The sequence below is a fragment of the Phalangium opilio genome, unplaced genomic scaffold, assembly GCF_054372755.1.
Source record: "Phalangium opilio isolate 3A_F unplaced genomic scaffold, DU_Popi_V2 ptg000087l_1, whole genome shotgun sequence".
Taxonomy (NCBI): Eukaryota; Metazoa; Arthropoda; class Arachnida; order Opiliones; family Phalangiidae; genus Phalangium; species Phalangium opilio.
Window position 1 is genome coordinate 5080423 of NW_028324192.1, and position 16093 is coordinate 5096515.

At 44.7% G+C, this 16093-nt stretch overlaps 1 protein-coding gene across 5 annotated transcripts in view; it reads right to left on the reverse strand.

Annotated features, from left to right (window-relative positions):
- The window catches only part of LOC149650482 (uncharacterized), a 36807-nt gene that overhangs the window by 13748 nt on the left and 6966 nt on the right, over positions 1-16093 (reverse strand). For 4 of the 5 annotated variants that reach the window (XM_089849284.1, XM_089849285.1, XM_089849286.1 and 1 more), the window contains 5 exons: positions 15321-15430; positions 9429-9555; positions 5869-6081; positions 5700-5792; positions 4731-5022 (listed from right to left, as the gene is read on the reverse strand). In XM_089849284.1, coding sequence (XP_089705410.1) covers positions 4731-5022; positions 5700-5792; positions 5869-6081; positions 9429-9555; positions 15321-15430 — 835 coding nt within the window. The remainder of the gene's footprint in view (positions 1-4730; positions 5023-5699; positions 5793-5868; positions 6082-9428; positions 9556-15320; positions 15431-16093) is intronic. The other variant, XM_089849287.1, reaches the window with a different exon arrangement.

The following is a 16093-nucleotide window of genomic DNA, read 5'->3' on the forward strand; positions in this document are numbered from 1 at the left end:
CTTTGACACGGGCTCAGCTCACGCCGGCTCGGGCTCACGATTATTTTGACACGGGCTCAGCTCACGCCGGCTCGGGCTCACGATTATTTTGACACGGGCTCAGCTCACGCCGGCTCGGGCTCACGATTACTTTGACACGGGCTCAGCTCACGCCGGCTCGGGCTCACGATTATTTTGACACGGGCTCAGCTCACGCCGGCTCGGGCTCACGATTATTTTGACACGGGCTCAGCTCACGCCGGCTCGGGCTCACGATTATTTTGACACGGGCTCAGCTCACGCCGGCTCGGGCTCACGATTATTTTGACACGGGCTCAGCTCACGCCGGCTCGGGCTCACGATTATTTTGACACGGGCTCAGCTCACGCCGGCTCGGGCTCACGATTACTTTGACACGGGCTCAGCTCACGCCGGCTCGGGCTCACGATTACTTTGACACGGGCTCAGCTCACGCCGGCTCGGGCTCACGATTATTTTGACACGGGCTCAGCTCACGCCGGCTCGGGCTCACGATTATTTTGACACGGGCTCAGCTCACGCCGGCTCGGGCTCACGATTACTTTGACACGGGCTCAGCTCACGCCGGCTCGGGCTCACGATTATTTTGACACGGGCTCAGCTCACGCCGGCTCGGGCTCACGATTATTTTGACACGGGCTCAGCTCACGCCGGCTCGGGCTCACGATTATTTTGACACGGGCTCAGCTCACGCCGGCTCGGGCTCACGATTACTTTGACACGGGCTCAGCTCACGCCGGCTCGGGCTCACGATTATTTTGACACGGGCTCAGCTCACGCCGGCTCGGGCTCACGATTATTTTGACACGGGCTCAGCTCACGCCGGCTCGGGCTCACGATTATTTTGACACGGGCTCAGCTCACGCCGGCTCGGGCTCACGATTACTTTGACACGGGCTCAGCTCACGCCGGCTCGGGCTCACGATTATTTTGACACGGGCTCAGCTCACGCCGGCTCGGGCTCACGATTATTTTGACACGGGCTCAGCTCACGCCGGCTCGGGCTCACGATTACTTTGACACGGGCTCAGCTCACGCCGGCTCGGGCTCACGATTACTTTGACACGGGCTAGCTCACGCCGGCTCGGGCTCACGATTATTTTGACACGGGCTCAGCTCACGCCGGCTCGGGCTCACGATTATTTTGACACGGGCTCAGCTCACGCCGGCTCGGGCTCACGATTACTTTGACACGGGCTCAGCTCACGCCGGCTCGGGCTCACGATTACTTTGACACGGGCTCAGCTCACGCCGGCTCGGGCTCACGATTACTTTGACACGGGCTCAGCTCACGCCGGCTCGGGCTCACGATTATTTTGACACGGGCTCAGCTCACGCCGGCTCGGGCTCACGATTATTTTGACACGGGCTCAGCTCACGCCGGCTCGGGCTCACGATTACTTTGACACGGGCTCAGCTCACGCCGGCTCGGGCTCACGATTATTTTGACACGGGCTCAGCTCACGCCGGCTCGGGCTCACGATTATTTTGACACGGGCTCAGCTCACGCCGGCTCGGGCTCACGATTATTTTGACACGGGCTCAGCTCACGCCGGCTCGGGCTCACGATTACTTTGACACGGGCTCAGCTCACGCCGGCTCGGGCTCACGATTATTTTGACACGGGCTCAGCTCACGCCGGCTCGGGCTCACGATTATTTTGACACGGGCTCAGCTCACGCCGGCTCGGGCTCACGATTACTTTGACACGGGCTCAGCTCACGCCGGCTCGGGCTCACGATTACTTTGACACGGGCTCAGCTCACGCCGGCTCGGGCTCACGATTATTTTGACACGGGCTCAGCTCACGCCGGCTCGGGCTCACGATTATTTTGACACGGGCTCAGCTCACGCCGGCTCGGGCTCACGATTACTTTGACACGGGCTCAGCTCACGCCGGCTCGGGCTCACGATTACTTTGACACGGGCTCAGCTCACGCCGGCTCGGGCTCACGATTACTTTGACACGGGCTCAGCTCACGCCGGCTCGGGCTCACGATTATTTTGACACGGGCTCAGCTCACGCCGGCTCGGGCTCACGATTATTTTGACACGGGCTCAGCTCACGCCGGCTCGGGCTCACGATTACTTTGACACGGGCTCAGCTCACGCCGGCTCGGGCTCACGATTACTTTGACACGGGCTCAGCTCACGCCGGCTCGGGCTCACGATTATTTTGACACGGGCTCAGCTCACGCCGGCTCGGGCTCACGATTATTTTGACACGGGCTCAGCTCACGCCGGCTCGGGCTCACGATTATTTTGACACGGGCTCAGCTCACGCCGGCTCGGGCTCACGATTACTTTGACACGGGCTCAGCTCACGCCGGCTCGGGCTCACGATTATTTTGACACGGGCTCAGCTCACGCCGGCTCGGGCTCACGATTATTTTGACACGGGCTCAGCTCACGCCGGCTCGGGCTCACGATTACTTTGACACGGGCTCAGCTCACGCCGGCTCGGGCTCACGATTACTTTGACACGGGCTCAGCTCACGCCGGCTCGGGCTCACGATTATTTTGACACGGGCTCAGCTCACGCCGGCTCGGGCTCACGATTATTTTGACACGGGCTCAGCTCACGCCGGCTCGGGCTCACGATTACTTTGACACGGGCTCAGCTCACGCCGGCTCGGGCTCACGATTACTTTGACACGGGCTCAGCTCACGCCGGCTCGGGCTCACGATTACTTTGACACGGGCTCAGCTCACGCCGGCTCGGGCTCACGATTATTTTGACACGGGCTCAGCTCACGCCGGCTCGGGCTCACGATTATTTTGACACGGGCTCAGCTCACGCCGGCTCGGGCTCACGATTACTTTGACACGGGCTCAGCTCACGCCGGCTCGGGCTCACGATTATTTTGACACGGGCTCAGCTCACGCCGGCTCGGGCTCACGATTATTTTGACACGGGCTCAGCTCACGCCGGCTCGGGCTCACGATTATTTTGACACGGGCTCAGCTCACGCCGGCTCGGGCTCACGATTACTTTGACACGGGCTCAGCTCACGCCGGCTCGGGCTCACGATTACTTTGACACGGGCTCAGCTCACGCCGGCTCGGGCTCACGATTATTTTGACACGGGCTCAGCTCACGCCGGCTCGGGCTCACGATTATTTTGACACGGGCTCAGCTCACGCCGGCTCGGGCTCACGATTACTTTGACACGGGCTCAGCTCACGCCGGCTCGGGCTCACGATTATTTTGACACGGGCTCAGCTCACGCCGGCTCGGGCTCACGATTATTTTGACACGGGCTCAGCTCACGCCGGCTCGGGCTCACGATTATTTTGACACGGGCTCAGCTCACGCCGGCTCGGGCTCACGATTACTTTGACACGGGCTCAGCTCACGCCGGCTCGGGCTCACGATTATTTTGACACGGGCTCAGCTCACGCCGGCTCGGGCTCACGATTATTTTGACACGGGCTCAGCTCACGCCGGCTCGGGCTCACGATTATTTTGACACGGGCTCAGCTCACGCCGGCTCGGGCTCACGATTACTTTGACACGGGCTCAGCTCACGCCGGCTCGGGCTCACGATTATTTTGACACGGGCTCAGCTCACGCCGGCTCGGGCTCACGATTATTTTGACACGGGCTCAGCTCACGCCGGCTCGGGCTCACGATTACTTTGACACGGGCTCAGCTCACGCCGGCTCGGGCTCACGATTACTTTGACACGGGCTAGCTCACGCCGGCTCGGGCTCACGATTATTTTGACACGGGCTCAGCTCACGCCGGCTCGGGCTCACGATTATTTTGACACGGGCTCAGCTCACGCCGGCTCGGGCTCACGATTACTTTGACACGGGCTCAGCTCACGCCGGCTCGGGCTCACGATTACTTTGACACGGGCTCAGCTCACGCCGGCTCGGGCTCACGATTACTTTGACACGGGCTCAGCTCACGCCGGCTCGGGCTCACGATTATTTTGACACGGGCTCAGCTCACGCCGGCTCGGGCTCACGATTATTTTGACACGGGCTCAGCTCACGCCGGCTCGGGCTCACGATTACTTTGACACGGGCTCAGCTCACGCCGGCTCGGGCTCACGATTATTTTGACACGGGCTCAGCTCACGCCGGCTCGGGCTCACGATTATTTTGACACGGGCTCAGCTCACGCCGGCTCGGGCTCACGATTATTTTGACACGGGCTCAGCTCACGCCGGCTCGGGCTCACGATTACTTTGACACGGGCTCAGCTCACGCCGGCTCGGGCTCACGATTATTTTGACACGGGCTCAGCTCACGCCGGCTCGGGCTCACGATTATTTTGACACGGGCTCAGCTCACGCCGGCTCGGGCTCACGATTATTTTGACACGGGCTCAGCTCACGCCGGCTCGGGCTCACGATTACTTTGACACGGGCTCAGCTCACGCCGGCTCGGGCTCACGATTATTTTGACACGGGCTCAGCTCACGCCGGCTCGGGCTCACGATTATTTTGACACGGGCTCAGCTCACGCCGGCTCGGGCTCACGATTATTTTGACACGGGCTCAGCTCACGCCGGCTCGGGCTCACGATTACTTTGACACGGGCTCAGCTCACACACATTTTATTTTACAAATATTAACCGAGCTCAGCTCGGGCTCAAACTTACGCACACTTTTAGGCAGAACCTCCCTCAAATCGAGCTCGCAGGCTTATGAAATTGAGGTGAGCCCGCACAGCAAGGTAAAAACCAAAAATAGTAAACTTACAATCATAAATGATTTGATTTGGTTGTTCGCTGTTAAGGGGAATATTTTCCTTTTCAGCAGTGGTCTCCGTTGGAACATCTTTCCACTCAGTGTCGTTAGGGTTATGTTGATCATCTTCATCCTCATCTTCGGGATCATATTGAGCTTCTTTCTCACCATCCTTCAACGGCTTTTTTACTTTCTCGAGTTTTTTACGCTTCTTAATACTTCGAGTCTCTGTCTTCCTCTCCAACTTTGATTTGCGATGCTTGGCTACTTTCTGTTTATGCTTACCATGAATAGCGCTTTCAAACTAAAAAAAACAAATATGAAATATGTCACTAAGCCTTAGATAATATTAACCATGTGAGAGTGCTCGAAAAGGTTCGAGTATATAAATATATATCTCGTAAGAAATCATATTTTAAATGAAACGTCACTAGGCCTTGCCAGTTAAGCCTTGGTGAAGTTAGTGGTTAGACCATTTATATCGAGGGGCTATTCACTTCCCCAAAAAATGTACACCAGATTTCTTATTTCCAAATATTTCCGATTTATTTCTATTATTTTTGTATTTCTTTATTTCCCGATATTTCTCCTAAAATTTCCAATATTTTCACGATATTTCCCTTAAATTTCCAATATTTCCATTACTCCTTCGTATTTCCAATATTTCCGATATTTCTCATTATTTCTTAATATTTCCGATATTTCTCATTATTTACTAATATTTCCGATATTTCTCATTATTTACTAATATTTCCGATATTTCTCATTATTTCCCAGTATTTCCGATATTTCTCAATATTACGATATTTCTCGAAATATTGAAATATATTTCTTAAGGCTTGTACACCATATTTTGTAAGTGGCTAGCCCCTCGATTTATATATGCAAAAATCTCGTTAGAGATCATATTTTAAATGAAACGTCACTAGGCCTTGCCAGTTAAGCCTTGGTGAAGTTTGTGGTTAGATATAGATTAATTACGGTATTTTGAATTTCGCCATTTTTGGAAATAATTTGGATTAGGTAAACTACGTTTTCGCAGTCGGGTGTAGGGCAAGAATTATCCAAAAAATCCTGCGAAAATTAATATTTTGTTTTTTTAAAAGAGAAAAGTTTGATGTTGGTCGACCTCGTCAGACGTTTCCCTTACTTTTTCAGTTTTGCCCATTTCGTCTCGAACACGCCTCCAACATTGAAAATGATATTCCACGTGGCAATTTCCAGTGCAAAACAATTGGTAGCAACCTCTGATATTGGGCTCAGTGTAATAGATGTTTCTAGTGTAGGGACAAGAATTTAAACGACAAACCGCGTCAGGTTTCGGAGCGTAACGACACTTATATATTAGCTCGGAAAGCTCTTCCTATAAAGAAATTATTTAGGATTATTGAATGGCAATCGAGTCGACGCGACAAAAAGATTTTTTGGGTTAAAGGGATGTACAATCCGTTATGTATATTTTTTAGTAGTAGTGTTACTATTTCATGGAGTAGTGATTAGGCTGTCGTCTGCTTGAACGTCTGTTTCTACGGTAGATAATGCACTGATAATGCTACGAACTTCACGCATGCTCAGTAGAGCTATATTTGATGGAAGATAAGTTTGATATAGGCCCCGCCCATACATAACGGATTGTACATCCCTTTAAAACGGAAACCAGATTGCCTGGCCCAATAGTATCAAAAGTATATAGATATAAAAACAAAAAGTACAACTCATTAACAATTCCCTGCCTTTGACTGTAGACGATATGTAAACTGAGAAGCAAACTACCCTCCGCTCAACCGCCTACAGGAATTAACCAATTAGGGAAGACCTTTATGTCATAGATTTATAGAAGTTAGCGATCCAAACGATAATTTTTGGTACTATAGCTAGCATCTGCTATTTTACGAGCCTATAGTGGGGGTGGCGTAGCGGTTAGCTCTTTCGCCTCGCAGCAAGAGGATCCCGGGTTCGATCCCAGACTGTGGCACCGGGTGAGAATCTGGGAAGAAATCCTTCCGCGTAGAGTTTGCAAGTTCTCTCCCCGCTTGTTAAAAGGAGTTTTCCTCCGCGGTCTCACCCGGTTTCTCCTTTCCATCAAAAAGTTGCAGAGGTTAACGGTAATAGTTAGTATAGGGCGCTGTAGGTTAGCTGTGGCATAGGGGCTAGCCACCACCCCTCTATGCAATGTAAAGGGACCCACCTGTAAACAAGCCACAGGCTTAGTGTGGAAATCCCTTCATAGACAAAGCCTAGATTATTATTGTTATATTCACTGCTTTTTCCCTATGGTAGGTCTGGAAGGTAATCATACGCGGCTGAGGGGGTCAACACTATTCTGGGATAAAGGAGGGCTTCTCATATTACATGGCGCGAGCAAATTTCAATTAACGCGAAGTGTACTTTTCGTTTTTATATCTACATACTTTAGATAGTATTAACAGTTTTAGATAAAGTTACATTAGCCGCTAAATTATACAAATTAGGGCTCACCACAAATCGAATTTATAAAAATTAAGGCATTATGACCGCAATGAAATTACGCATTAAAGAGTTACTGCCATAATTTTCGTCATCCACAAACTTAAAATGGGAAAAAATCCTTGAAAAATCTAGTTTATTATGATATGTTCACTTTTGTATTTGGTTTATAAAATTGCTAAATTTTGTTTCGTTTGATGACGTAGTAAGGAGAAATTTTAACTTTAGATGTCGCTCACGTGATACTTGTTAGTGTCTCAGCGCCGCGTTAAGCCTATTTTATTCAGATTCGCGCGGCATTAGTAGACTAGAGAGTCTCGGGCGCTCGCGCTTGGCTTTTCCGCGAGATGCCTTGAGTGACGTAGCAAGGAGAAAAACCCGCCAAAAATCTTCTCCGCAAATTTGCTTTTGCCCCCAAATTTTAAGTTTTCGAAGTGTTTTTCTGTGTTTTCCCTCATATTTAAATATTTATTAAGTATATTTTTGGAACCAGAAGAGTTTAAACTCTCAAAAAAGTAAGGTTTGCTTTAGATTTGAGATAATTTTAAATCAGTTCGGTATTCCTTTAAATGAAACCTAATCTAACCTATCTCGATTGTGGCCTTTGCGTATCTAAATACTACCAGATACAAAGTCCAGTTTATAAAGCACTTCAAGACCTTGATACACCAGATAAAATACAGACTCTATTCATCGACCCCAACGCACTCGACCATACCATTAAACAGCACTTTGAATTGATATTTTCACATTCAAATTCCCTGACTTTCCAGCTTTTCCCTAACCCTTTTATAAGATTTTCCCTGATATTTTTAGGCCAAATTGTTATTGCTCTAAATATAATGTAACCACGCTTGCGATATTACTAAAGTCGCACCATTCGCACGTGGCCATAAAAGCCTTGGCTATAACTAAGAATAAACTACACTGTTCCTTAGCTTCAATCATACTTTATTAAACTAACTAATTAAATAATAATTAAATGCCAACTTGCATTATACAACTAAAGAATTTAACATAATTACTATTAATGGATGAAGTCCAATACCAGGGCAAGACGCCCTACGCTCGAGCATACTACTACATTCTAGTAGTGGAGAATGACTGACTTAATATGATAAGCAGTCGATGCTTATATAGTACGGGGAAAGGTCAGAGGTAACACAGGGTGTTAATCCTCCATGTAACCTTACACCCCTGGAGTAGAAACTCAGGAGGTTCCCTAATTACTACGGAAGGTTACAATAAGAAAAAGAGAACACTTCAACAAATTCGATTAAATCGAATATTAATATTTAACGTAAAACACAGCAGATTTCAACTCCTAGATTTCAGTGTCTGGTCAAATGTGATCTCGCTAAAACGGCGTTTAAAACGTCACATAAACGCGGACATTTTAACAAACTTTAATCAAATTCCCTGACTTTGTTGAAATTCTTAATATTCCCCGACCTTTTGGTCAATTTTCAAATTCCCTGACGCGTAGCAACTCTAATTAAAACAGTGCTTCAAATTGATATTTCAAGTGACCTTAATAAACTAGAATTCAGGCACTAATTAACTCCCACAACGTACATGAACATACAATACAAACAATGAATTGTGAAACTAAAATTAGAATAACCTAAATAAATCATAGAATAATAACAATGCCTTAATTAGCCTTATTCCTGATCAGCGCCACCTACCCATAGTGGCGACTTTGAGAACTACTGTAAACGGCAAGCCAATCAGATGTCGCTAAAATCTGGTGATGTCACTGACGGGCACTCTCGGGGTCTTACCAAAAATGACGTCACCAGATTTTAGCGACATCTGATTGGCTTGCCGTTTACAGTAGTTCTCAAAGTCGCCACTATGGGTAGGTGGCGCTGATCAGGAATAAGGCTAATTGGAATGTGCCTTTTACTTGGTAAGTGCAGCAATTTGCCCTTCCCCTAAGACGCGACGTGCATTACCTAAAACCCTAATTAAAATGATAATAAATAATTAAATTGAAACTAACCCTGGCTAATGTCAAAGTCTTACTCATTCCTGTGGCCATATTTGAAAACGAAGCTATAAAATGTTTGTTTGGTGGTAACGCGCGACTTTCTATTTAACTTTTCCCCGTGTTTATTTTTACGATAGAATACTATAATGGTTTATTTATTGATTCGTTTTTTTCCTAAAGCGTGCCAAATACCATTATAACTATTCCAAGCAAGCGTAGAAATATATTTATACCTAGAAATGAGAACTAACCTCGAGTCTCTCCTTGATTGTTTCGTCAATAACTTTTTCCGTTCCAGGCCAATCGTATTGCTTTAAGACTGAAACGTTTTTAATCAGTTCCTGGCAATGTTTTAGAGGTAGAAGCGCTTCGTCAAAACTGAGAAATTAAAAATACACGTTAAAAATTAGATTAGAGGGTTTCCTGATAATTCCACTTTCAAATTCCTAGCTGCTTTTTCAAGGTTTTCCCAGACAGAGACATTTTACATCGAGGGGGAAATAACTCCCTGAAAAGGTGTACACCAGATTAAATATTACAAAGTATTAAAAAAAATATTGGGATTATTCAACAAAAAGTGGGATTAATAATGACGAAGTAATCTCTTGGCGGTTAATTTGATATTAGGCAAGATTAAATGGGATTACACTTTTAATTCGAATATTCATTAGGATTAATAAGGTTTATGTAAGATTAAATCGGATTAAATTTTCAAGCTGGGATTCACTGGTATTACGCTTTTTGGGAGGGATTCACTGGTATTACGCTTTTTTGGGAGGGATTCACGGGTTTATTACGTTTTTAAAGAGAGATTCACAGCGATTCACAGGTATTACGTTTTTTGGGAGGGATTCACGGGTTTATTACGTTTTTAAAGAGAGATTCACAGCGATTCACAGGTATTACGTTTTTTGGGAGGGATTCACCGGTATTACGTTTTTTGGGAGGGATTGACTGGTATTACGCTTTTTGGGAGGGATTCACTGGTATTACGCTTTTTTGGGAGGGATTCAGGGGTTTATTACGTTTTTAAAGAGAGATTCACAGCGATTCACAGGTATTACGTTTTTTGGGAGGGATTCACGGGTTTATTACGTTTTTAAAGAGAGATTCACAGCGATTCACAGGTATTACGTTTTTTGGGAGGGATTCACGGGTTTATTACGTTTTTAAAGAGAGATTCACAGCGATTCACAGGTATTACGTTTTTTGGGAGGGATTCACCGGTATTACGTTTTTTGGGAGGGATTGACCGGTATTACGATTTTTGGGAGGGATTCACCGGTATTACGTTTTTTGGGAGGGATTGACCGGTATTACGATTTTTGGGAGGGATTCACTGGTATTAAAATAAGAATCCATCGGTTTTATTTGGGATTAACGACATTTTTCATGGATTAAGGGGGATTATTTGCTATTAATTTATGATTATAAAAATAGTAAGGATTATCAAAATTTTTCTGGGATTCACGAAATATTGTGGTTTTTCTTGGGATTAACGGCAATTTTCAAGTATTAAGGGAGATTAATACGGTATTAACCTAAATTTTTAGTATTAAGGAGATTATTTTGAAATTGCAGATTTTTCTTGAGATTATTAAAATTATCTTGGATTACTGAATTTTATTCGGGATTACTCAACGAGTGTACACCAGATTAAATAAGTAATTACCCCCTCGTTTTACATACACCAAATGATGTTAATGTCATGGGCCTTTTTAAAGCGAATGAGAAGCTTTGTTTGAAAAACCTCCGATTTATGCAACAAAAGATAGAATTAATTTCTGTGAATTCAAAAATATCAAGCTTTTAATTCTCCGATTTCTGGTTATTTGGCAATATGCATTTGAAAATGCTTCGTATCAAATGATTTGAAATCCTCTTTTTAAGAAAGGCTAAAACGTTTCCCGTAGGCTGACGTCACGGATATATTTTTCACGTGAGATGGTGCCACTCTCAGACCCAGAGTTTAGACTGGCGAGAAGATCGAGACGCGTATAGGTTTCCCGCGCTTTTTCTCCTCGCGTCATAGTGATGTCATAAAACTGGCGAACAAGCTCGACAAGACCAAATTGTTGATTTATCGAAAAAGAGTTTTCGAGATTTTTAAATGGATTTTAAAAATAGAAACTTTGGTTCAATTATATTAAAAACTTGATACTATGAAAGTAGAGACTTGAAAGTGTAACATAATACCACTTTCGTGGTAAAATATTTGATTGGAAATTGTAAATTCGCATTCCCTTTAATAATCCCCCGACATTCAAGGCCCACTTTTATCATTCCTTACCTATTTGCCCTGTTTTAAAAATCCCTTATAATTTTAGGCCTATTTTTAAAATCTGGTAACATCTTTGGCCTACTTTTAAAATATCTAACGGATGGGCGACTTCGTCTATTGCTGGGGAAAATAAACTTGATAGGCCTACTTTTAAAATCCCTAACACGATAGGCCTACTTTTAAAATCCCTAACACGATAGGCCTACTTTTAAAATCCCTAACACGATAGGCCTACTTTTAAAATCCCTAACACGATAGGCCATTTTTAAAATCCCTTACATATCAGGCCAACTTTTAAAATCCCTTACATATCAGGCCAACTTTTAAAATCCCTTACATATCAGGCCAACTTTTAAAATCCCTTACATATCAGGCCAACTTTTAAAATCCCTTACATATTAGGCCATTTCTAAAATCTGAAAAAATTACGCCATTTTTAAAATCCCAAACAAATTAGGGCATTTTTAAAATCCCAAACAAATTAGGCCATTTTTAAAATCCCTAACAAATTAGGCCATTTTTAAAATCCCAAACAAATTAGGCCATTTTTAAAATCCCTAAGACAATAGGCCATTTCTAAAATCTGAAAAAATTACGCCTATTTTTAAAATCATTAATTTTTGTCTATTAAATTCAATAGAGCTATCTCATTCGTGACGTCAGTTCCTAGGTTAAACGTCACAGGCTTAGCTTTAGCAGTGGGCGGCCATGTTTGGTACCGCTTTGGTTTTAAAAGCAAATAGCATGGGTGACGTCACACAAAGGATTTGAGATAACTCTATAACGTTTTCTTCCTGTTTTGAAATTCCCTCACATTTTTCCCTTTTGGCCAATTTTTTAAAATTACCCTCCCCCCCCTCACATTTTTCCCTTTTGGCCAATTTTTTTAAATTACCCTCCCCCCCTCACATTTTTCCCTTTTAGCCAATTTTTTTAAATTACCCTCCCCCCTCACATTTTTCCCTTTTGGCCAATTTTTTTAAATTACCCTCCCCCCTCACATTTTTCCCTTTTGGCCAATTTTTTTAAATTACCCTTCCCCCTCACATTTTTCCCTTTTGGCCAATTTTTTTAAATTACCCTTCCCCCCTCACATTTTTCCCTTTTGGCCAATTTTTTTAAATTACCCTTCCCCCCTCACATTTTTCCCTTTTGGCCAATTTTTTTAAATTACCCTTCCCCCCTCACATTTTTCCCTTTTGGCCAATTTTTTTAAATTACCCTTCCCCCCCCTCACATTTTTCCCTTTTGGCCAATTTTTTTAAATTACCCTCCCCCCCTCACATTTTTCCCTTTTGGCCAATTTTTTTAAATTACCCTCCCCCCCTCACATTTTTCCCTTTTGGCCAATTTTTTTAAATTACCTATCCCCCCTCACATTTTTCCCTTTTGGCCAATTTTTTTAAATTACCCTTCCCCCCTCACATTTTTCCCTTTTGGCCAATTTTTTTAAATTACCCTTCCCCCCCCCTCACATTTTTCCCTTTTGGCCAATTTTTTTAAATTACCCTCCCCCCCTCACATTTTTCCCTTTTGGCCAATTTTTTTAAATTACCCTCCCCCCCTCACATTTTTCCCTTTTGGCCAATTTTTTTAAATTACCCTCCCCCCCCCCTCACATTTTTCCCTTTTGGCCAATTTTTTTAAATTACCCTCCCCCCTCATATTTTTCCCTTTTGGCCAATTTTTTAAAATTACCCTTCCCCCCTCACATTTTTCCCTTTTGGCCAATTTTTTTAAATTACCCTTCCCCCCTCACATTTTTCCCTTTTGGCCAATTTTTTTAAATTACCCTCCCCCCTCACATTTTTCCCTTTTGGCCAATTTTTTTAAATTACCCTTCCCCCCTCACATTTTTCCCTTTTGGCCAATTTTTTTAAATTACCCTCCCCCCTCACATTTTTCCCTTTTGGCCAATTTTTTTAAATTACCCTTCCCCCCTCACATTTTTCCCTTTTGGCCAATTTTTTTAAATTACCCTCCCCCCTCACATTTTTCCCTTTTGGCCAATTTTTTTAAATTACCCTCCCCCCCCACATTTTTCCCTTTTGGCCAATTTTTTTAAATTACCCTTCCCCCCCTCACATTTTTCCCTTTTGGCCAATTTTTTTAAATTACCCTCCCCCCTCACATTTTTCCCTTTTGGCCAATTTTTTTAAATTACCCTCCCCCCCTCACATTTTTCCCTTTTGGCCAATTTTTTTAAATTACCCTCCCCCCCTCACATTTTTCCCTTTTGGCCAATTTTTTAAATTACCCTCCCCCCCCCACATTTTTCCCTTTTGGCCAATTTTTTTAAATTACCCTTCCCCCCCTCACATTTTTCCCTTTTGGCCAATTTTCTTAAATTACCCTCCCCCCTCACATTTTTCCCTTTTGGCCAATTTTTTTAAATTACCCTCCCCCCCTCACATTTTTCCCTTTTGGCCAATTTTCTTAAGTTACCCTCCCCCCCTCACATTTTTCCCTTTTGGCCAATTTTTTTAAATTACCCTCCCCCCCTCACATTTTTCCCTTTTGGCCAATTTTCTTAAATTACCCTCCCCCCCTCACATTTTTCCCTTTTGGCCAATTTTTTTAAATTACCCTCCCCCCCTCACATTTTTCCCTTTTGGCCAATTTTTTTAAATTACCCTCCCCCCCTCACATTTTTCCCTTTTGGCCAATTTTTTTAAATTACCCTTCCCCCCTCACATTTTTCCCTTTTGGCCAATTTTTTTAAATTACCCTCCCCCCCTCACATTTTTCCCTTTTGGCCAATTTTTTTAAATTACCCTTCCCCCCTCACATTTTTCCCTTTTGGCCAATTTTTTTAAATTACCCTCCCCCCTCACATTTTTCCCTTTTGGCCAATTTTTTTAAATTACCCTTCCCCCCTCACATTTTTCCCTTTTGGCCAATTTTTTTAAATTACCCTCCCCCCCTCACATTTTTCCCTTTTGGCCAATTTTTTTAAATTACCCTCCCCCCCCCCCCCACATTTTTCCCTTTTGGCCAATTTTTTTAAATTACCCTTCCCCCCCTCACATTTTTCCCTTTTGGCCAATTTTTTTAAATTACCCTCCCCCCCTCACATTTTTCCCTTTTGGCCAATTTTTCTAAATTACCCTCCCCCCCCTCACATTTTTCCCTTTTGGCCAATTTTTTTAAATTACCCTCCCCCCCTCACATTTTTCCCTTTTGGCCAATTTTTTAAATTACCCTCCCCCCCCACATTTTTCCCTTTTGGCCAATTTTTTTAAATTACCCTTCCCCCCCTCACATTTTTCCCTTTTGGCCAATTTTCTTAAATTACCCTCCCCCCTCACATTTTTCCCTTTTGGCCAATTTTTTTAAATTACCCTCCCCCCCTCACATTTTTCCCTTTTGGCCAATTTTCTTAAATTACCCTCCCCCCCCCTCACATTTTTCCCTTTTGGCCAATTTTTTTAAATTACCCTCCCCCCCCCTCACATTTTTCCCTTTTGGCCAATTTTTTTAAATGACCCTCCCCCCCCCCCCACATTTTTCCCTTTTGGCCAATTTTCTTAAGTTACCCTCCCCCCCCTCACATTTTTCCCTTTTGGCCAATTTTTTTAAATTACCCTCCCCCCCTCACATTTTTCCCTTTTGGCCAATTTTCTTAAATTACCCTCCCCCCCTCACATTTTTCCCTTTTGGCCAATTTTTTTAAATTACCCTCCCCCCCTCACATTTTTCCCTTTTGGCCAATTTTTTTAAATTACCCTCCCCCCCTCACATTCTTCCCTTTTGGCCAATTTTCTTAAATTACCCTTCCCCCCCTCACATTTTTCCCTTTTGGCCAATTTTCTTAAATTACCCTTCCCCCCCTTGACCTAATAAATATTTTTAAAATACTTACTGAAACAATTTGATTAGAACCAATCCGGTGGCGTAAAATACAGCTGGAAATTCATGGTGATTATGGTTTTTTTCAATATCTTCAAAGTAATGAAGAGCTTTTTCTAAACTCTATATTAATAATTATTAATAATATAAGAATTAAATTAATTAGCCTTATTCCTGATCAGCGCCATCTACCCATAGCGGTGACTTTGAGAACTACTGTATATATATATTGTTGATGAGGAGGGTACGCGCCCTAGCACCGATGCCAAAGGCATATTGTGCATCCTCGTAATCAGGCCTTGAATAGGCCTGTAGCTGCAGCGTAGCGAAGAATTCGCTCCACCGTGAGAGAGGAGACCCTCGAGGGTTCCAGGGTGTGTGAATCAAAATATTCTAATCTAAGCGAGGCGAAGTAGTCGCACTCGCAAAGTACGTGGGCGGATGTTTCTTCCATCTCCTGACACGACCTACAGAGAGGGTCGTCGGCAAAACCCATCAGATGGAGGTGCCTATTAAGCCGGCAATGCCCGGTCAAAAGACCGGTGGCCAGCCTAATATCCCATCTGCCGAGCGAAATTAGGTCCCTAGCACGAGACCTGCAGGGACCATTGACAAACAACTTTGTCTGTCTCTGGCCCTCCATGCTGTGCCAGAGCTGATTTTGTATGACAGTCAACCTGTCATGCAGACACCGTTTGACGTGCCTGTAGGGGATGGGGACGGCCGGCTCCGGCCCCAAGAGCTTGGCCTCCGCACCCCTTTTCGCAAATCTATCGGCTTGCTCAT